The sequence below is a fragment of the Athene noctua genome, chromosome Z, assembly GCF_965140245.1.
Source record: "Athene noctua chromosome Z, bAthNoc1.hap1.1, whole genome shotgun sequence".
NCBI lineage: Eukaryota > Metazoa > Chordata > Aves > Strigiformes > Strigidae > Athene > Athene noctua.
Window position 1 is genome coordinate 57,975,619 of NC_134077.1, and position 21,798 is coordinate 57,997,416.

At 38.0% G+C, this 21,798-nt stretch overlaps 1 protein-coding gene across 6 annotated transcripts in view; it reads left to right on the forward strand.

The window, feature by feature from the left end:
* The first annotated feature begins 10,167 nt into the window (after positions 1–10,167).
* Positions 10,168–21,798, forward strand: part of PRUNE2 (prune homolog 2 with BCH domain) — a 148,854-nt gene continuing 137,223 nt past the window's right edge. For all 6 annotated transcript variants that reach the window (XM_074931456.1, XM_074931451.1, XM_074931453.1 and 3 more), the window contains exon 1: positions 10,168–10,270. In XM_074931456.1, the coding sequence (XP_074787557.1) occupies positions 10,235–10,270 (36 nt within the window). In that variant the 5' untranslated portion in view covers positions 10,168–10,234. The remainder of the gene's footprint in view (positions 10,271–21,798) is intronic.

Genomic DNA, 21,798 nt, shown 5'->3' on the forward strand with positions numbered 1-21,798 from the left:
TTTCTCAAAAAAAGGACAATCTTAGACCATCACAGATTTGTACTGACTTGCTAAGTAAATTTTACTGCTTTATCCTATATTTCTGAAATAACATTCTGATAACTAATAAATATATTTCAATGTATCTGAGTTTTATGGTTTGGAATAGGATATGGGGTTAATGATAAGATCATCCTGGATTGTCTCCCTCTCTCCTGAAGTGAGTGAACACCCAGAGTGAGATTATCCAGCAGTTGCTGAGGAACAAACTGAATCCAGACGAGATGTGAGTAGGAGCATGCACACAGACGCACACAGCAACATTGCTAACAAATGTCCATGGGAAAATACCACTAAGTGCAACTGTGTTCACAGCTACAAATTCCCCTCAGGCAAGTGGCCTAGACAGAATTTTATATTTTTTAAGCGGTTTGGGATATTTAAAATATTAATCTTTTCAAACAAACAAAAATTTAGATTATTTATGAAGACATTAATGATGTCTTGCAACTGTGTCTTTTGCTTGGGATTGCTTTGGAAAAAAAACACATGTTCAAATTGTGTTTCCTAAAACCAAAAGAAGCAGATGATGCTGATAATACATATTAGGCTGTAGTTGCTGTCAAAGATCATTCTTGGTTTTGGAAAGATGGGCTTCATCTGAGGAGAGCAGAATGATACCTTCTTCTCTGTCTTAGTGGTCTCTGCTTAACAATGTTGGAAAATTATAATATTGACTTAATAAACACATTGCTCATACTTCAGCAAACACAGCTGATAGATGCTGGATTAATTTGAAGAGGTTTTTTTAATATTCTAAATGAATGTTCCTAAAATAAATGATCAAACATTTATATTTGCTTCTTGATATTTTGTGTGATAGACTTTATGATAGCCCCAGTTCCACAGTCTGTGTTTATCTATTTCTGCTGCTGTGCTGCATAATAGTGAAGCAAACCTTTCATTTCAGCTCTCAGGGGAGGACCTTGCGATATCAAGTCTGTGTCTGCAGATACTGGTGTTCTTTATCTCCTAGGAAGTAGCCTTGAATAAATAAAATACTCTGTAGTATTTTGAAATCTCAGGTTTTCTTGCTGGTGATTTACATTGCAAGTGCTAAAGTTTTGTTTCTTTCTTGGTTTGTTTTTAATGTTTTACTTTTATTATGATATGCTGGTTTGAAGTCAGAAGCTTCAACAGACTTGGATTTTGATCTATCACAGTTCTTAGTCACTTCTCTGCTTCTGCAGCTCTTATCCTTAATACAACCTTATGCATCCAAAACCAGAGTGCTTGCCTCTCAGTGTGAAGATCCGCATTTATTCTACTTCCCATTGAGAACAGGAGTGCCCTTAGCTGAAAGAAAAAGTCATTTCCAGAGCTGCACAGGGAAGCTTCTACAACAGCTGCCTGCACTGTATTTGTACTGTGGGTAAGTAGGGGAGTTTGAATAAATATTGTAATTAGGATCATAATAGCACATTTTGATTGCTTTAATAAATAACAACAACATGAATCTTTTCTTAGTGGTGACACTAATGATCATTAATGGCCGAGCCTGTTATCTTTGCAGTATGAATTCTCAGTTGAAATTCCGAAGTCTTGAATACAAGACACACTATTACTGAAATAGAAAATAAATGTAAAACCTTGGCATTAATCTCATTGGTTTATGGTCCTCAAAAACATAAACCAGAAATAACAGAAAAGACTCCAAACCCTTAGTTTCTTTTGGTTTTCATTCACAAATAATAGGAAGCTGCATGGACACACCTGGATTCCACATAACCATCTTTACTCATTATATGCAGCCTGGTTACCTTTGTTCTCCATCTCTCTCACGTTTCTAAACCACATGCAGCAAGTACCAGAAGAGGGTCCACACTTTCCAAAAGGTATGTTATTCAGCAGTCATAATACAGGCTTGAATTAGTGCCAGTAAAAGAGACAGCTTTGTGCAGGACTTGTACTAAATGCTGCCTTTAGCTAGCTCAGTCGTATACAGAAGCATGTATTCCTTGGAGCTGGACATTTAAAACTACAACAATGGCAGACAATTTTTTTCCCCATTGTGTGCTATTGATTAAAGCACTTGTAGGCCTTAACAACACTTGGCAGAACAATGTCTGTTTTAGCTAGTTTTCCTTTGGAAAGTCTACTTGGATGTCTGTTGCTGTTTTCCAGCAGCAACACTTTTAAAGCATTGATCAGTTTCAACCACATCTGAAAGAATTTTCCACATATTTAACTTCGGGAGAGGAATTAAAGGCTGAAGATTAATTTCTCATTATTAAGTATCAGATTATCCATTGAGATGGCCAAACATCAAGTCTCCAGACTTCCAATTTAGACACCAGAAGTTTCTCCAAAGGAAATACACCTGTTTTTAGAAGACACTTTGTTGATCTGCTTGTCTTTGCTGCTCATGAAGCTATTAGCTTTTTGCCATATTCCTCTCCTTGCACCTAGACATTCTGACCATTAAAATGCATTAATGTCATTAAATATACATTATTCTACAAATGAAGTCTTACTACCGAAGATTCTCTCTGTATGATATTTTACAGACGCTTTATGAAAATACGTGGAACAATATGCTTTCTGGCCTTTCTTCAACAAAATCATCCATCTATGGAGTACTAGAATCATACCTGAAGTGTCTTGTAGGAACAGGGATGTACAGGACAGTGGTGGTGTTATCTGATATTGGCTGTGTTTTGTTTCACAAGAGGTATCCATAATGCATAAAGTTCTGTAGAACTTGTAGAAGCTTTCTTGCATCTTTACCAGAACACTGCTATCCCTCATATCTCATGATATAGGGAAAATCACAGACTCTCATGAAGTAACATCACCATCTCCGGTTTGTTATTTTTTGTCAGTTTATTAGTCCATCAGTGACAGGGCTATAATAAAACTGTATGGAGACCTCCAGCTCTATTATGTAAAACATCTTCTGACAGCTTAGAGGAAGGCAGTACCTTTACAATTACATGTTGCAGGACCTATTCTCCGTTATAATTCAAAATGCTGGAATACACGAAAAAGTCTTTTCATAGGAAAGATAAAAAGATGATGGAACATATTGCAGACCATTTCTCTTTGTAAACAACTGAAAGTCTTCAGAAGTTAACTGAATTCCATGGTGACTTGAAATCTGTTCAGGAACTCTATTCAATAATTCTAGTGATCATTCTCAACATCTGCATTGAGTTAGTCATACAGAACACAGTCCATTTAGAATGGGAATCTGTGGGTTCCAAAGTCTTTAGCATTATCTTCAAAAGGTGATGATCATGCTTTTTGAATGCTCTGCACATATTTTGTATGTGCTTCAATTTGTTACTCCTTTTTTCAACTTACAACCATTTGTATTGTGAGTAAAACACATTGTAGTTACGTGTTGCCAATGTCTTCTGTTTAGCTCCAGTTTATCTGATGATACTGAAGCTCCCTGGGATTTTTAGCAAAACTTACCATTGACATGATGTTTAGTACCAGTTTTAAGGCTAAATTAAACAGTATGCTTATCTTATTTTGCACGCCAGACAGTAGTTATTCCTTCTAACTCTTTCAAATAGATGATATTTTAATTTTACACAATTTAGTCACACAGAAGCAGCTGAATTACTATTTCAGTCTATATATAAAAGCGGAAATGTGCTGCAGTGATTTAGGAAGGTGTTAATACGAGAGTTAATAGACACAGTCTTAGGAAAAACAGTCTTCTGTGGCACCAGTAGGCTCTGCAGAGAGGAGCAAACTATAAATTTTACCTCCTACTATGATTGATAAGATTTTCACCTTTAAATGAGCTATCTTAGTAGCACTGTGTACTGTTATAGACTGTTGATGTAAACAGGCCAGTCCTCAGCTAATCTGTCAAGAACATTTGTTTTGCCGAGAAGACACTCTTGGAAACATTAGACTGAATATTTAACTAATTTTTCTAATAACCGATAAACTGTACTCAGTTTCACTTTCCTAGTTTTGTTTGGGTTGTACTTTGTGATTGTGTACCTAGAGTAAAAGAGTTGTCTAAATACCAATGGTTGCTTATTTTGGTATTTATTCTGAAGTTGTACACAGAGAAATGATAACACAGCAAAGCTGGGGGTAAGTGTTCCAAGATACTTGCCTGTAAAATACGGTGCGTGTAGACAACTTTTGAGGCATACAGAGTCAACAAACTTCACTTATACTTAAAGGGAGGACTGTGTGTTGTAAGTTCTACACTTTTTTCTGGCATAATCTTTGTCTGAAACAAGATTATCTATGCATGAATTCCCCCTACTTGTATCTTCAGATCACTATGACTTTTGTAACTCTACTATTTTATTTATATGCTTCATTAAAAGAAGCAGATTTCATTTAAAAAAAAAAAAAAAAAAAAAAAGAAGACAGAGGTAAATGTTTTTCCCCTTATAAATGTCCTTCTCCCTTTAAAACATGAGAATTTCAACTATGGAATGATCTTTATTGTAGTTTATTAATCATACAGGATATTTATACTCACATTTGGGACTTTCACAGTAAATGTTCCACTTCTTCCAGATAGAGAAACTCTATCTTCCTCACAGCATCACACAAACCTTAATTTTAGCCTCAGTATATCTACTAAACATTTAGTATTGTCTGTAAGGCAGAGGTCCTATGAATTTGTTGAGTATGTATGAATTTCAAAGTTCAATATAAGAATTGTACTGGCTTTATAGTATTCTTTTTAGGGAAGTAATTGTAGTTAGCTATGATACTTGTCTGTGGAATGAGAAGACTTTGCTAAAAATGATAATATGATATTCTACTAATGAAGTCGTTTCCAACTTTAAAATTACTTTTAGTGGATCTATGATGAACAGTTGCATACTTTAGACAGCCTACAAAATGAAAAGTATTTCTATTACTCTTTGGATTTCAAATAGTAACCAGTATAATATTCAGTGTAGTATGTTTCAGAATTAGGTTTATTGTCACAGAGCCAATATCCTGTTAACATTATATTCCCTAATTTGAAATTCGGATAACATTTTTATTTCCTTTTTATTTGTGTTCAAACTAACATTGTAAGAATGTTCCTTTATGCACTTTTGCTGAACAACTCCAAAGTCAGTAATAATAAACTTCCAATATACAACTGATTAATGGTAATCTATAAAATGGCAGAAGTTTTATGTACTGTTTACTCTCATTTTCTTAATGGTAACTTGGAAATACCTTGTGCTCACTGCAGCATAAAACCTTCCTGTTAAAGGCATGAGAACGTTGCTGAGAAAGGAGATCTATCTTCAAGGACTTTGACCCATGTGCATGGGAAGCAAACAGTGTTAATTATTTAAGTCAAATGGCTTAAGCCTTTCCTCCCTATTTTGACAGGGATTACCATCCTTTGGAAACACACTTTCTGCAATAGTTTAAATGATACTAGTGATTGGCAATGGAATGGTAATAAATTCCCTTCAATTAACTTCCAAGTAAGGGGTAGGTGCACAGGAGGTTTGGCAACAGCTTTAACCTGCAAAGCTGAGCACAGCTATCAGAACTACTTCTTTGGCCTGGGAGTAGTTTAATACAGGTAGCCTGTATTAAGGCTGTGCAAATGAAGTAAAATACTCTGTTATTAGACTGATCATTTGAACAGTTAGGGATGTATTCACATGGGACATGTAATTTGCCTAAATTCTCAGTATAAGTGGCATAAGAGGCAGCAGCACAGCAGGTTGATTTCTGGAATAACCTGGTTTAAGACTCTGTTGTATTGAAACTTGATGAACAACCTGGGAACTCAGTTTCCATGGACTTAGTGCTAATGGGAGACAAATGTGGGTTCTGGCTTCTCACACTCTTTATTTCTTGCTTTTTTGGTACAAGTTGGAGTTTGAGAGGGGACTAAACCTGCAGTTCTATTCTCTGTGCCTGTCAGCCTGCAGTTTCCTACAAAGCAAACCATTCAGCCATTGTTTGGGATACCTCCAAGTACTTTTGGTATTGATTCAGTGGTGCTTTTTGGCTTTGAATTAGCAGCCAGCCTTGCCTCAAAAATGTACACTCTGGTATCTTACTCAGTTTTGCATGGAGAAACAGATCAGACAATTATTGAAACACAAGAATGATGTGCTATTTGCAGTTGAAATGAGATTAATGCATTAAGTCTTTGAACACCTCAACAGATATTTGTATCAGACCTTTAGGTCGTCTCCTAGCTAGGCATGGCTTCTCCTTTCTCTTTCTCTACCTCTCAGGAAAAGCAACGGCCATTTCATTTTTACTTTCCCTAATATTTCATAAGAGTAATAGGGACTGTTTTAAAGCTTTCACCACAAAATTTATGCCTGGGAATCAGGTAATCCGAAAGCTAACAGTAATCCCTTGGAGAACATAATTTCTTATTAGTACTTTGTTTACATTGATCAAACCAGCAGTCCATCAGGGACACTGAGTTCATTGACTCCATTTTCATGTCCACCTTCTCTAAAGAAAGACAGGAGGCATTCACAGTGTAGAGAAATGCATTGTTGATGGACAGTCTTCACGTTTGGAGGTGAAGACTCTTCTGATATTTGAAATGGTTCTTTCTGTCCATCTTTATAGGTTGACCAGTGTAACTGAAACATGTAAAACTGTGAAGTGTGAGTGACATGGAAAAGCATTGCTCCCCATAGGAGGTGAAGATGCTCAATACAGAAGACTGGATAACTGGTGACCCTAAGTACATGTCCTGTTGGTAACACTTGTAAGAAAAAAGTAGTGGCTTTCATGGGTGTATGTGGAAATCATATGGAGACTGAGAATAAAAAAGGCTTGAGTGCCAGTGTCACTGCCTGTCAATGTGCTGCTGCTACATGCAGTTTTGGTGTTTCTTATTTGGGTGGTTGCCTGGAGAGTTATTCCTTCAGTAAACTGTGAAATCACCTTTTCCCTTTCAAATTCTTTAATAATATCCTCTTACAATAGCTAACAGTTGTGTGCTGGTGGGTTTTTTTTCTTCTTTTATTGAAATAATTATGTAACATTTTAATTCCATGGGGCAGAAACTGTTTAATCCTACTGTGGTAGTACAACAACTTTTGCAATGGGAACCTCAGCCTTATTTGTCATGGAAACAATTGTTAATATGCTATTGAAGTGTTTATCATAAACACTACTTATGATAGAAATGCTAAACCACCAGATAGCTGTATCATGACAGCTCTTCAAATTCCTTGCTAAATTGTAAAGATGAGCTACAGAGTTCAGATCCAAGTTTTCCTGAGGCACAGGTAACACCTGGTTTTGCTTCTCCATCATATGGAATAGAACCAATCTCAGCTGTATGCCTGGAGAATAAATAAAATGGATATGAACCACAGAAACTATGGAAGATCACAAAAGCCTGTGTCGTTTGGTATCGAATCATATGTATGAGGATATAAGGTTTTACTAAGATATTTTGTATAATTTGCAAATTACTTTTCCCTGGATGGTGACAGTGAAGATGAGAGGACGATTTGAGAGGATCCTGTAGAGAAAGGCATTTGCTTACTTAATAATCACTAGAGCTATAGTTTTTTTAGGACGTGGAAAAATGATACAGATAAGTCATTACATATATTCCTGCATGCTTTAATATTGGCTGAAATAAAAAAAAAAAAAAAGGAACTTTGCCACGTGAATAGAGAAACATGCACTTCCCAATTACATGTTGTCTCAGAACAAAGACATTATTTGTATTTACCTTTCCAAAAATACAGAAATGTACAAAACAGAACTCATAGTTCACAGGCTAAATCCTTTCAGTGGGACAAGAGGTATTGCCATGTGGTTATGAACAAACAAAAATTCAGCATTTCTCAACAAGTTATTTTAAAAAAATTCAATTATTTGAATGAGATATGCAGTAAATTCTCACTTTGGGGCACATACATTATTCCTACTGACTTCATAAGGAATTATGTTACACACGTCAAGGGAAGAACAACCCTTAGGAAGAGCTTCTGGGTGATGTTTGGTTTTTTTAGCTAGTTCAGAAAGATGAATAAAATAATAATCTGAGTCCTGATTCATCTCTAATTTAAGCCTCAGTAAAATGGAAATAATGTAGTGGCTGCAAGTGGGGTAGAAAAGAGGAGAATCAGGCTGAAGAGTTTATATAAAATATTAAGCAGATACAAAGACTAGTCTTCTGTTTGTGGTTTTGCACAATAGGATGTGAATAATTAATTATACAATATCTAACTCATGAAATAATTATGGAGGCAAACAGGTTGTTTAAAAAACAGTTTCAAAAGTTATCTATTAAAAATATTGTCAGGGAGCTCAGGCACATTCTGTTTTGTTTTCAACTCAGCTGTACTGTGGCCATCTCTGGACTGCCAGAACCACAGGGTTCTTAAAGTTTGGTGGAAGACCACTGGGATATTACAGCATAAGGGTATATTTACTGGCTCTGGCCATAACCACATACAGAGACCTATTCACTGGGTGTATAAAAAATTAGTCAGAACACTTTATTTACAGTATATGGGAGTAAGTGTGCTTATTGGTACGAAGTGTAAGAACACAAATTTGCTGCCTGTTCAGCAAATTCAGCTTTTTACTCTCCAATTATTTGCTGTCCAGAGTCTGCCTTCTGAGTTTATTTTTTTTTTTTAAATAGGTATGCAGCAAAATTGACCCCTTTAAGCATCAGTTTCCTAAACTTCAGTTTAGCTGCTGTAGCAAGCTGGATTTTTTTTTTCCTCCTTGTTTTGCAGACTTTGTTGAAGGGAAATATATACTTTACTCCATTTTTTGCAATATCATATTGATTTCTCACTTGGCAAAACATTTTCAGTAGACCTTAGCTCTGAATCTCAAATTACACAGCAATTCTTATATTGCAATACTTAATTTCAGTTTTAAGTTACAAGCATGAGAATTTGTTGTGCAAAAATTGTAACCTTTCAAGAGACCTACTTTTCTATAGAATAATGGGAAAAGCCAAATTCAGATAGAGTTCTGAAACACATTAAGGTGTTTCTGAAGAAGAGATGTTCTGGTATATGTAGCAGAATTCAGTTTTTTCTGTAGAACACTGTCATTTACAATACTTTGCTTCATGCCATTTGCACAGTGCTTCAGTTGACTCAAATATTTTATTGAATTTAAAACTTTCAGTTTTAAATGGTTATGATACAGATTAGGGTTTTTTTTCTGTTTCCCAGAACACTTTGGAACATGAACATATGACTAGGCAGAGCAGATTTGTCATGACAGGCAACTCTGTAATAGGATCTGCAAGATATAATGAAACAATTAAGAAATCAAATGAGAGTGAATTACACTCATAAGAAAGTTCAATAAGGAAGCCAGAGCTTTTAGCTTTTACAGTGATATCTTCAATGAACTGTAAAGTAATACACAAGAGAAAACCATCCCCAATCTCATAGCACTGAATTTAATAATAGTTAGGCATTGCTAACTCCTTAGTGAGGTACAACTCGATTGGAATAATAAATCTGCATTATTTGGGTTAGTTACTTAGAGAGGGCAGTGGAAACCCACTGGTGAATACTGGTGGTGTGAGAGCACTGGGGAAGGTCTGAATCCTGCAGTTTATTTCCTTTACACTCATGGCATAACTTTCTACAGTCCTGAACAGCAACTCCAGCTTTGACATTTCACTTTATTTCTCTGTGTATCGATTGTATCCTCGGAGGCTCCTTCGTGAGTTGTTCGGTTGTATATATATGAAATGTGACTAGTAGAAAGCATCCTAGGTCTGAAGTAGAGGGCTGCGCCTGCTGGGCTCCCTCCAGACCGTGTGCCACCGTGGTAAGGGGACCCCGAAACGGTCACTGCCTCTGACCCCGACGCCCTCGAGCTTTTCGCTGCCGAGTTTTGCCATCTCTAAAATGGAAAACTGAGACCCGCAGCAGCCACCAACTTGTACCTGTTGCTTTGAGACCGTGAGATGGGTCTTAGCGTGCCCTTTACTTCGGTCATACGTTACCGAACAGAACACACCAAGGCTCTTGCGGGTCTGACCGTCCGTGCTGACCAGCGGGAAACGTGACCGCGCCGCACGGGAGGCGGCGTCTGCCTCACACCGCCCGCCCTTCCGCAGGGCTCCGCGCCGCTCCGCGCCGGCCCTTGCGGCACGCCCTGACGTCACCGCCCGCGGCGGGCGGGGCGGGGCGGGGCCGCACTCCGCTGCAGGCAGCGCGGGGAGCGGGCGCGGGCGCGGCGCAGAGCGCGGCGGCGGGTGCTGCCCTGCCCTGCCCGCCCGGCCGCCTGCGCCATGGAGGAGTTCCTGCAGCGCGCCCAGTCCAAGCTGGTGAGTCACGGCGGTGCAAAACTTCTCCCCACTTGGCGGTCACGGCAGTCACCGGCTTCCCCCTAGGCCCCTGCGCGCATCACCGCGGGCGCTCCCCGAAACTTCCCGGAGTGTTTCAGTTGCGCTGGTCCTCGGCGTTGCTCGGCAGGGCGGGCGGCGGGGAGGGGATGGGGCTTGTGGCCTCTGCGTGGACTGGGCCGTGTGTCGGGGGTGCAGTTCCGTCGCACACCTTCTCGCCCCCTGGGTCCTGCTGAACTACAGAACAGATGCTCTGCTTTACGAGCGTGCGCACCCGCACTGGACAGGCGGGCGGCGGCGTGCCATCTGGGGAGTATTTGCGCATTTGTAGAGACTTTCAGATGCATCAAGTTGCGTAGTTGAATGGGGGGAAATTAGAAGTCACTGATAAACTGACGGTTCTGTGGCCCAGATGTCCCTCTGAGTAGGGGATAAGTTTGGATAAGCAAGACTTAAAATAACTGAGGAATATGCAGAGATGATCAAGGACCAGCCCCGTAATTGTGCCTCGTCTGCCATAGGTAGTTAATACAGTGTTAAGAATCACAGAGATATACAGGGCCTGTTCTCAGATGACTCTCTTGGTAGGGTTGTGCTGAAACTGCAGTGCATTTGTTTACAGTGACTGATAATCTGGCACCAAACATGGTGTGCTTTTTTTTTTTTCTTCTTTAACGTGCAGTGCAGAAGTAGGCTGGGATCGATTTAGGCCAGATTGTTTCTAATTATGAGGGTTGATTATCTGTGTAAAACTCAGTTTTACAGTTATTACCTTTAACGGGCAGCCTGCGCTCCTGCTAGCTATTCCAGCTTTAAGAAATATGTTCGATTATAGGACTAATAATGGGTTAGTAAAAAAAAAAACTATGGTTGCTAGTTTTGCCCCGTATTGTTGTGCTCTTGTGACCTATGTACTTGCAGGGTCCCCTCCCCACCATTTGGAGAGTTGCTGTATATAACTAAATGTAAATTTCATTGTTGATAATTACAAGCTTAGGGCCTTCTTAGTTTCATAGACCTGTTACGAATCTCTAGAGAGTGAGCAGTCATAAAACCAAGATCCTCTTTTTCCAATTGCCATCACTTGGTGTGTAATGATTTGCAGAGGATGGTTTGTTATACGATCTTTTGTTGTCATGCGTATGTTGGAAATCAAAGAGTTAAGGCATTTTTAAGAGGACTGACAGAAGAGAAAACTAATCTGTGACTCCCTTGAAAACTTTGAAAAAGTTAAATATTAAAAGAAATGCACACTTCTCTTCCGTATCATGGGAGAAAAAAGTATGTTTTGGAGCAGATCACCTCTACAGGAGGAGCATTGCAAGAAGTGGTGTCTTTCTGACTGTGATGTTTGTTGTATGGTCTCATCATCTGAGCATGGCTGGTAAAGAAGCATCTGAGCACTACTGTGTTCAATTCAGAACAGATTTATAAATTTTATAGGTTGACTTCAGTTTACTAATTTACTTTGTACCACAGTAGCCTGAAAAAGGTAATCCATAGTAATTGAAGATTTTCATTCTTCAGCACAGAAGGCTGGTCATGTGTTTTCCTTCCTGCTTAGACAAGCCTTTCGTGGGGAATCTTTTCCTGCTAATACAAGGTAGCCGTTGACTGAATTGAGGGCAAAGAAGGGTCTATGTTTGGTTTGCTGCTGATGTAAGGTAAACCTGCCTGGGTAAATGGCTCAGAAATAATGAGCTGCTCCATGTTGCTGTGCTACTGCAGCCATGCCGGTGGAAGACACTAAAGCCCTAACAGTTGTGTCTGGGAGGCCTGATGGTACCAGTCTTACGGTGTGCTAGTATTTCACATCATAGGTCATCTTGTTAGGTTACAGTGCACTGATTACATGAGTACTACTCAGTATGAGAAAAGGAAAATTTTCTTTAATAATGAACAATAGCTCCAGAAGAACAATGGCTCCAGGCTCTAGAGGAGAACCTGTTACTGCAAGTGCTTCATCATTCATTTGGGTTTGGCTTCAGCCACAACATTAATCAAGGTTGTTTCTTCCACATGGAGCAAATTCTAGCCTCGAGTATGCCACACAAAGGACTTACGCATTTTTTGTTTTCTAAGACTCTTGTATTGTATACCTTCATTGATTGTTAGAGAGAAAAATTCTCTGCATATTAGCTATCAATAATAAAAAATTATATTAGATTCTTCTTGAAGAACAATGAATTTTGCTTTTGTGAATTGTCATGTAGTTATAGAACATTCTCAGTAATTTTCAGTACTGATTTTTAAAGTTGTTATGTATTATCTGTGTAAAACCAAGGGGGGGAAATGTTAGAAGGCAAAACATGGCAAAGTATTAGAGATGCTGTACTGACTTTTTTTGATATTTATGGTTCAGTCCTGCAAGTTTTTCTCCAGTTTTTGCTAAGTCTAGTAATAATGTGAGAATAAGTGAGGCTAGGTGAGACCAAAGGTCCTTCTAAATTTAAATTCTATCTTTGCTAAGTGAGGATTGTATACAGCAGAATATACAGGTCTGCTGATCAGATGTTGAAAGCTTAGGTCAAAATGTATATCTGAATTAGTATGTTAGCCACAGCTAGAGTCATCTTCCATACATTTGGCTATGTTTTAGGTTAGGTTGTGGGGTTTTTTGAATCAAGTTCTGCCTTTGACTTCCACAAAAAAACCTGAGACAGTGACTTTTACAACTTTATCACGTGCTCTGTGTGAGTGGGGCAATATCTCTGTTTGTTCACTTGAAACCATCTGCCTGACAATTTTATGGGGTTTTCCATGGTTCTTATGCCTTGAATGAGTATTTTTTGTTCACTTCTTCTGTAGTGTTTAGTTAAGTACTACCATACTCCACTTCTCCCGTATACTTCCAAGCTAAGGTTTTCTTACGCAGCTTCTTACGTGAGCATTGTTCTGTCGCTTTGCTCATCCTTGTGGCTGCTCTCTGAAGATTTTTTAAATTTTATTAACCCTTTGAAAGTTGTGGAGCCCTGAACTGCCTGCCGTATTTAAGGCATGAGTGCTTAAAAGACTTTGACAGTAGTATAACTTCTTTTTTTCCCGTTTTCTTAAGAGTTCTTGGTATTCTTGTTATTTATTCTATTCTCACTGTTTTACTATCAAAAAGCATTTTCCTAATGCTTTCAGAATATCATTTCAAATGAATGCATGATGTTTATTCTGCTTAGTAATACCCATTTAAAGCCCATCTGACTGTGTATGTTACCTAAATATGGGTTAAAAAATGGAGGGGGGGTGTGTTTCCTAACATTTTCCCTAGTCTGCACTGCTCAGCCCTCATTTCCATTTACTGTTTTATTAACTAGTCCCTCCATGTAGTGAGACCGAGTCCTTTCTGCAGCTGTTGTAACCAGTTTTAGATTTGACTCTCTTGAATAATCTGGTACTGTCTGCAGCTTTTGTCACCTCATTATTTGCCTGCCTGTCCAACTGGAAGGAATAGTATTTATTATTTATGGGTGTTAAGAACAGCACATATCCCAGCACATATCTTTGTGGAGAATCCTTAACACATACTCTTCTGTCCGATCATGTATTCCTGTTCTTTGTTTCCTAACTTTTAGTTCTTTATTATGCCATGAGAGGATTTATACCCCCTTTTTCTTTGGTGATTTAGTTTCTTTACTAGCTTCTAGGAAACTTTTAATTTGGAGACCCAAGTACAATGCATTGGCTAGCTTGTATTCTGCATGCTGGTTGAATTATTCAAAGAACTTAAAAAGATTTTGTATTCAAATGTCATACTACACAAAACCTTGCTGTCTCTTCCCCAGTATATTATGTTATTGATATGTTTGGTGGCAATTCAGTCTGCGTCTCTCTGGGTTAGACTCTTCCAGGCACAGCTAAACGCCTAAGTGGGATAAGAATAACTGATCAGACAAAACATAATTTTGTATAGTTTAATTAGAAAAAGAAATCAGAAGTTTAAGGCTTCAGTGGTGTGACTTTGCAATGACTATCAGAATGACTATCAAAATGTTAAAGGCATTTAAATAGAGAAGTAAAAATTCAGAAATTATTTCATTAGTAATTCTCTGATGTGAAATACTGCGTGCTACATGAGATCATTATGTTTGGTATTTTTCAAATAATCTCATGTGCTTTAAGATTGTTTGCAGTGAAGCTGAATGACTGTGAGACATTAAATCAAGGAAATCTATCAAGAAAGAAGCTGTAACAATTTTAAAAAAAAAAATATGTCAGAATTCCCCCTGAGGGATGCTGAGACAATGGCTGCCAGCCAGTACTTTTTCCCTGGCCTTAGGTCTGTGCTTAATGGAGAGTCTAATGCTTCATATGCTGGCTTCAGGGAAGTCAAAGAGGACAGAATAAGCTCCAGAAAGGGCTTAATGCACAGATATACTGAGATATCCACCTACTGCAGCAAACTGCTTCAAACTAGCAATTGAAAGATGGTCCTCCCTCTGCAGAGAATATCAGATTAGCTGGGGAAATAATCTTTCTAAATGCTGTGTCATCTTCAGCAGTTAATAGCATTTGGAAAAACCCCCAAACCACGTAAAACTCCAGTTCTTTTAATTCCTTGCTGCTGTAAGAAAAGAGGCTGTAATGCTAGATCAGTGTTAGACCTGACAGAATAATACACTGGGCAAATGGGGAATTGTGTCCCCAGATAGATGTGCCCAGAAAAATTGCACTGTCTGTGACTGGACATTTTCCAGAGTGAGGGCCATACTCATGACCAGTGAGATGCCCTTGAGAATGGGGTTAGGAAAAGGCTTCCAAGGCATTGCTTTGATAGATATGAAAAATTAATGTTGTGCTTGTTTCTGAGGCAAAGAAGTTCAAAGAACAATTAGTGATGATGGCATGACTTGAACAGGTTTACGTGACCACAGTTTAAAAACAAGCCGAGTCACTTACATGTTTATTCATACTGCCTTTTTTTGTTGATTTGGAGTTTTGTTTTCTATGATAGGTGGTGGTTACTTTGAAAATAACATTTGATTTAGCTGCAATAAAGTGGTGGCTTTATGGGAAGTGAAAGCCATTACAGGAGTGAAGCAGAAGTTACTTTCACAGAAACTGCTGAATTTATCCAAGCGGAGGGTTAAAAAAGCTTTCAAGCATTAAGACAGGGAATCAAGCCTCACCCTCTCATGTATCTTCTTTGCACTAATCCAGCAGCACACAGGAGACTTGACTCCATTTAGCAGGGCACTTACAGTATGTGCAGAATTAAGAGTATGAGTAATGATATTGACTTCAGCTGTAAAACTCACATGTATAAGTTGTATATACACCTAAAAATGTTGCAGAATCAGAGTCTTACAGCTAATTAACCTTTTGTTCCTTAAAGCAGTCAGAAGAAACTATGTACTCTGCAGCAGGAACTTAACAGTCAGGGTTCACTGATAATGTGGAAAAAAAGTAAACACGGACCTAATGTAATTCTGAGATAAATATCTAAACAAATAATAGTGTGAACTACACTGAGCAGATACAGTAATAGTAAAGGACTTAGAGATAAGTGAAAGAAAAATATTTTGTGAAATTCTATTGGAGAGTAATTCCAAATATACATTCAATGTAAGGAGAAAAATCTGAGAGCATGAAAATAGGAAGATGGATGTGGGATTGTCACTGTAATGCAAGTAAGATGTGTTTGTAGGATAATATAAGTGTTAAAAAAATGCAATTTGGGGATACAGTGTTCATATGCCGTAGTAAGGCAGTAATAGACCTTTGTATGTTTATACATACACATCTTTATTGGGGGTGGTTATGTCCTGTAGACTTATTCTGTCTCTTTTTTCACCATTATGCAATTTCAAGCAGAATGCTTCCTTCTGTTTTGGGTACCATATAACAAAAATACTTCTTAACTGGAGGAAGAACTCAGAGAATCATAACAAAATTATTTACAGAATTGACTTCCAAGGAAATAAAAATGAGCTAAACTTAGAACTTTATTCAGTTACTGCTGAGCTAAGACATGAGAGCAGTCTGGATCTATGGGATACTAAAAGCAATGCAAAGAAGGAATAATTCATTAATGTACATAAGTATAAATAAGAAATTGCAGAACAGTCAGCAGAGGCTTAATAACAAGAGAATATTTACTGAAAATTAGGTCTTTTAGCTAGGAGAGCATTCTCCTAGAGGAAGGAGAGGAAGCCCCTCTGTAAATGCAAACCAAGATAAAACCTGAATTGGATGAACATATGTAAAACTACTTTGATAAAATATATTGGGTGATTTAATGGCCTTTTACAGTTCTACTAAAGCAATACAGACTACAAACACATAGCTGAAACAGAGAATTAAAAATGCTTTCCCCCTCTGGATTTTCTTGGTTTTGGAGGATGGAAATAACTTTCTTAAATGACAGCCTCCATACCTTGCCTTTCATCTCATACCGTGGTATTTTCTCCTGTTTCACAAAAAAAAAAGAGTGGAAACAGAAGAATAAAGCACATCTTGGTGAATTTTCCATTGGAGGAGGTGAAGTACATCAGATTAGTAGAAATTAAGCCAAATTCTATCCCGAATACCTTTTTGGATGTTGAATCGGTGCATGCATAGCTGATATACTTTGTTCATTGTTCTACACAGAAATAAATTCCAAAGGCATTTCAGTGCAGTATACATCGATTTACTACCCATACTATTATTTAGGTGTGGTACCATGATATTGACCAGGATCCTGTTGTGCTAGATGCTGTGCAAATACTTTATAAAAATCTGTTTAATTCCTGTCTTAAAGAGTCCATACAGTGAGTTGGAAAACATCTAGGAGGAAACAGATGAATCCAAAGTAATAGTAGGGTGGTCATAGGTAGGTGTGATAACGTTTATGTATCCTAACCTATTTGTTAGCGTTTTTGTAAAGGGCAACTTTGACTAAGAGTTAGAGAAAGGAAGATGGGGAGGTTTGGGAGGATATCTTTGAATCACAGGACAACACAGGAGGAATTGAGAAGATCTGATTACTGTCCATTCCTCTGCCATTGACTGACTGGAGATAAAAGTTAACATTTCACTAATGAATAGGAGATAAGGGATGAAGCAGAGAAAGGTTTGAAAAGGTTTAAAAATGTAGTTTAGGGATTCCATTTAATGTGTTGGAGCATGGAGATCCAGGGGAGAGAGGCCTGTAGGGACAGAGCCAATATGGCAGAGTTGGAGCCACAGACTACGAGAAGGCTTTCTGTGGCATGGTTCTGGTAGCTGCTAGATTACCTCTGCTGAAGCCAAGTAACATTTATGTTATTAAACCATCAGTTAATGATAACCAGAGTGTTAGCTCTAAGGGTAGATAGGGGAGGTTGATGAGGGAAAAAAACCCAACCTTTGGGACTGCAAGAGGCAGGATGTGTGTGTGTAAACTGAACATGATGACAAGATTATGGGCTGGAGTGATGAGCGGGATAGTTTTGTTAATCCCTGTATATCTGTTATATATGTCCCTGTGAGTCAGAGGTACAGTAAAAGGTCCGTTTTAGCCATGCTGCTTTGGAGTGTATGGTGAAATTATGCCTGGAAGGTGGAGACAAGGTGTGGGATTTTATTGTGAAAGGGGCAGAACTGGAGCAGCACCATTTGCCAGCCTGGAGTCCTGAGGGAGAACAGGGTCAGAGTTTAAATGACTTGATAACGTTCCTGTTATATTCTTTCTCTCCTAAGAGGAGAGCCTGGTGCCAGCCACGGTTAAGACAGGTTCTTAACAACTGGCATGGTATCACTTGTTCTAATGAGATACGAATAGATTGAAGTACAGTAAGGACAGAGGGCAGACAGTGAAAAGGTTAGGGACAATTCGGAAAACGATGCTGATGACGTTTGGATGATGCCAGATAGTTCTCTTTCCTTGTTTACTGTATCTAATGGACCTAATGGAACTAACGCAGTGGCCCAGTTCCATCTTGCGCAGTCATAACCTGCTTTTGTACATTCCCCTCTAGATTCAGTTTATTAATTGAAGCCTCCTTGTGTCAACTTCTGTCTAGAGCCTGTGAGATTTTGCAGTATACCTGACATGATTTACCTGTTTTGTACTATTTAGGAAATTCTGATTTTGCTGTATTTTAATAGCAATAATTGTGTTTATGTCTTTTCATAATTGATACAGTTCTGGTTTAGTGTACTGTGTGGAAGTGGGTCTGTATACAGTGCCTGACACTAACTAACCAAGTTAGCTGCTGAATCAGCCTCTAATTGAGATTATCATGCTGAAGTGACCTTTTTCCTGATGGTTAATCTTATTCTGCTACATTGTGATACAGAGCATAAGAATTGTTGTACTTAATAAATACTTTCTTGCTCCTGTACAATAGTGATTAAAAAATCCTGAGCCAAGTTGAGTTAGTAGGGAAGAAGAAACCTCTGAATTGTTTTTTCAGATACTGCCATGCTTTTATAAGTAAACGGAGACAGAGAGTCTGGCTGGTGTGCTGACAAAAGCATATTCTGTTTGGTGAACCTTGTATACTGTTCTGTAGTCAGTAGGATAGGAGGAAAGAAAGAAATTTTTCTTTTGATTTTGCTTTTTAATTTTTAATGAGAAGCAGGATTGCTCCATTTGACTCTTTGTGAAGCAGTGACAATGGTAAACTTTTAAACACTTGGAGGGACAGTCTCTCCTAAATATAGACAGTTGGCAAGTGATGAGTTGACCGATTCAGCAACCTTTCTTTTACTTAACAAAGGTTTTAACACTCAAAGTCATTTGCAGTCCTGGCTGGATTACAGCTGAGTCAGATGGAGTGTGGTGATAGGTTAACTTGCTGGAAAAGTATACTACTGTTTTTTGACAATGCATGTATGCAGTCCATAGAAGTTTCATTTATGTTTAGTTTTCTTACAAACAAATCTGTTCTAGATTGTGTCCTGAGCATTCACATTACTCAGAAGGGCAAGTGGCCTTATGTGATGTATCTGTTTATTGTGCATTTAAGAGGTTTAGGTCAATAGGAAGTCTTGGATAGCTTAGCCTGCCAGGTTCCTGTATGTATTTTATACATGTTTGAAGTCGATAGCCTTATCAAGTTAAAAGACCAGATATGAATTTAATACCAGTGTTTCACTTATGGCCTGTCTCTTTTTGGATTTGTTTCTGTGTTGCATTGAGGTTTTGGTCTTTTAATTCAGCAAGCATAAAAATGGAAATTACCCATTCAGTTGAAATTAACTTTAGTGCAGAAAACAATTTCCCATTTTGCAAAGATGGATTTAGCTGTCCTTTAACTTGATTTAGTAGCTGTGGTAATTTTTTCACTGGCAAAAATACTGTAATTCAAGTTTACCTCAATATTATTTTTCTTCAAAATTAATGGTTCAGTTTGTGAGGGGTTAATAGGCTGAATTGTATCACTAAGGCATAGTCTGTGGTAAGAGATTAAATACTTTCTCTCTGCCACCCTAAGGGAAATGGTGTGCTTTTTTTCTTTGTGATATGCTGCAACTGTATAAGCTAAAGATAGATAAATTGTGCAGTTGCTGCAGCCAGCTTTAAAATGATACATCTTGACTATTTTTTACATAAAAGTTGTTTTGTATATGAGAGGAAGAGGTGTGGGATGGCTTTGTACAATTCTTTGCTTTCTGCATATTCTGAGAGGCTAGCTACATAAACTCATATAAAAAGAGTTCCATGCTACGGTGTGGAATTTTTTCTCTTCCTTGAGAATTTGATGCACACTAGAACTTCAGCATTGGCAGTCTTAGGAATAGTTAGCAAAGGCAGTTCATTTATTCTTTGGAAGGGTGACATAACTTTGCATTAAAGCATTCATTCCAGGGATGAGAGAGTGGTTCACATTGGAGTTCTAGTCTTTCATCTCCAGAGACATGGACTCATATCCTGGTTTAGGTCACATGGGAAAATGAGTTAAGGTCTAATCTTAGAAGCTGTTTGTTCACCTCTCAAAATCATTGCCCAGTTTTCAACTGGCAGCTTTTGCACGGTGGAAGAGGGATTTCTAAGGCTGGGTCTGAAGTCTTCTGGTTGACCTGTTTTGCAGTTTGAGCCATAGTTCTTGGTATGAGCCTGTGTCAATAGCAGAGTGTTGAGCCTTCATTTAAAGAAACAAGCAACTAAATCAAATCTAAACAGCCATTAACTTAAACTGCTTAAAATCCCATACTGTGTGAGAATTGGACCAGTTACAATCTCGTGGTCTGAAAAGATAATTTATTTACAGATTCTAAATAAAACACAAGTTACAGTTGATAGAGAAAATGAACTGATCTACACAAATATTTTCAGTTAAATTTAAGTAAGTATGAAGACTCTAAAGACTATGAAGTCTGCTTGACTGAAAATACTGAGGTCTTGTTTCTTGGAAATAGAGCAAGTTAAAGTATATGGCTCACTTGTTATGGAAACAGTTTATATGCCATTTCTCTTTTCCATATCTGTCCCCATATAAAATAATTTTAATGTGTCTCTTTGCCAAATTGTCTATGGTGGCAGAAACCATTGCTTGAGAAAACTTCCAAGATTTCTATTTTTTTTTCTTCTAACCATCTTGTAGAATATATTTGAGAATTTTCTTGCTATCAAATGCCTTGCAACTTTTTTATATAGGTTGGGAGTTCAAGTTCTTCTCTGTGTTACAGTGGTGAAAATACAGAGCAATGCCAGTTCTGGTAACATTAGTTTATGCTTATACTGAGAAAAACAGAAGAGACTGGTTTCAGTGTGCTAAAATGGAACACAAAATATAAAAATGCTGTCTTTCAATGCAGACAGCAATAATTGGGTGAACTTATTTTTTTGCTTCCTTTTTTTCCTCAACTTTGTAGCGTCCAAAGAGGGGAAAGGAATGAGATCTTTATTTATATATTTAATTTCTATTTTGTTTTTCCTTTTTTCTCTCTGCTCTCTCTCCTTTCCTTCCAGTAGGATATTCCACAGTCAGAGCCAAGATACTGCCATGTGACTTTTAGGTATGGGGGCATACATACCAAATGTGTATGTGAAACTAGTATAGGTGTCTCAGTAAATTTCAGCAGTTTCAGCACGCTGTAGGTTAAGTACTTTGCAGTTCTTCACGAGTGCTTGTAATATTGCACTTTGTCTCTTCCTTCTGTGCCAAACAATGAGATACAGATCGGTTCTTTTGGGTGTTTTACAATGTTTAGGATAAATTAGCCTTTTGACATATGATTGTTTATGAACTGCCATTTTCTGTTCTGTCTTACAACACACTAGAGAAACAGACGGTTCATCCAGACTGCCTCTGAGGTTTTATTTCTCTTTGCATTTTGCTGCACTGGAAAATAAGGGCGCTAACCAAGATGTGAAATGACATTCTAAATCTTTCTAGCCCTGCTTAATTACATGTATCCTCCATTGTTAAATGAGTGCTTAATCACTTACCTTTTAAGCTAGTTAGATATTAATTTTCGTTCTTTGCACATTTCCATTTTTCAGAGCTTAGATTAGTGCTGTTTGATGATGATGTAGAAAAAGCAACCTAGTTAGTTGCCATATTACCTAGTGATTAAAATCTAGATGCTTCTCTCCCAACCAGATAATA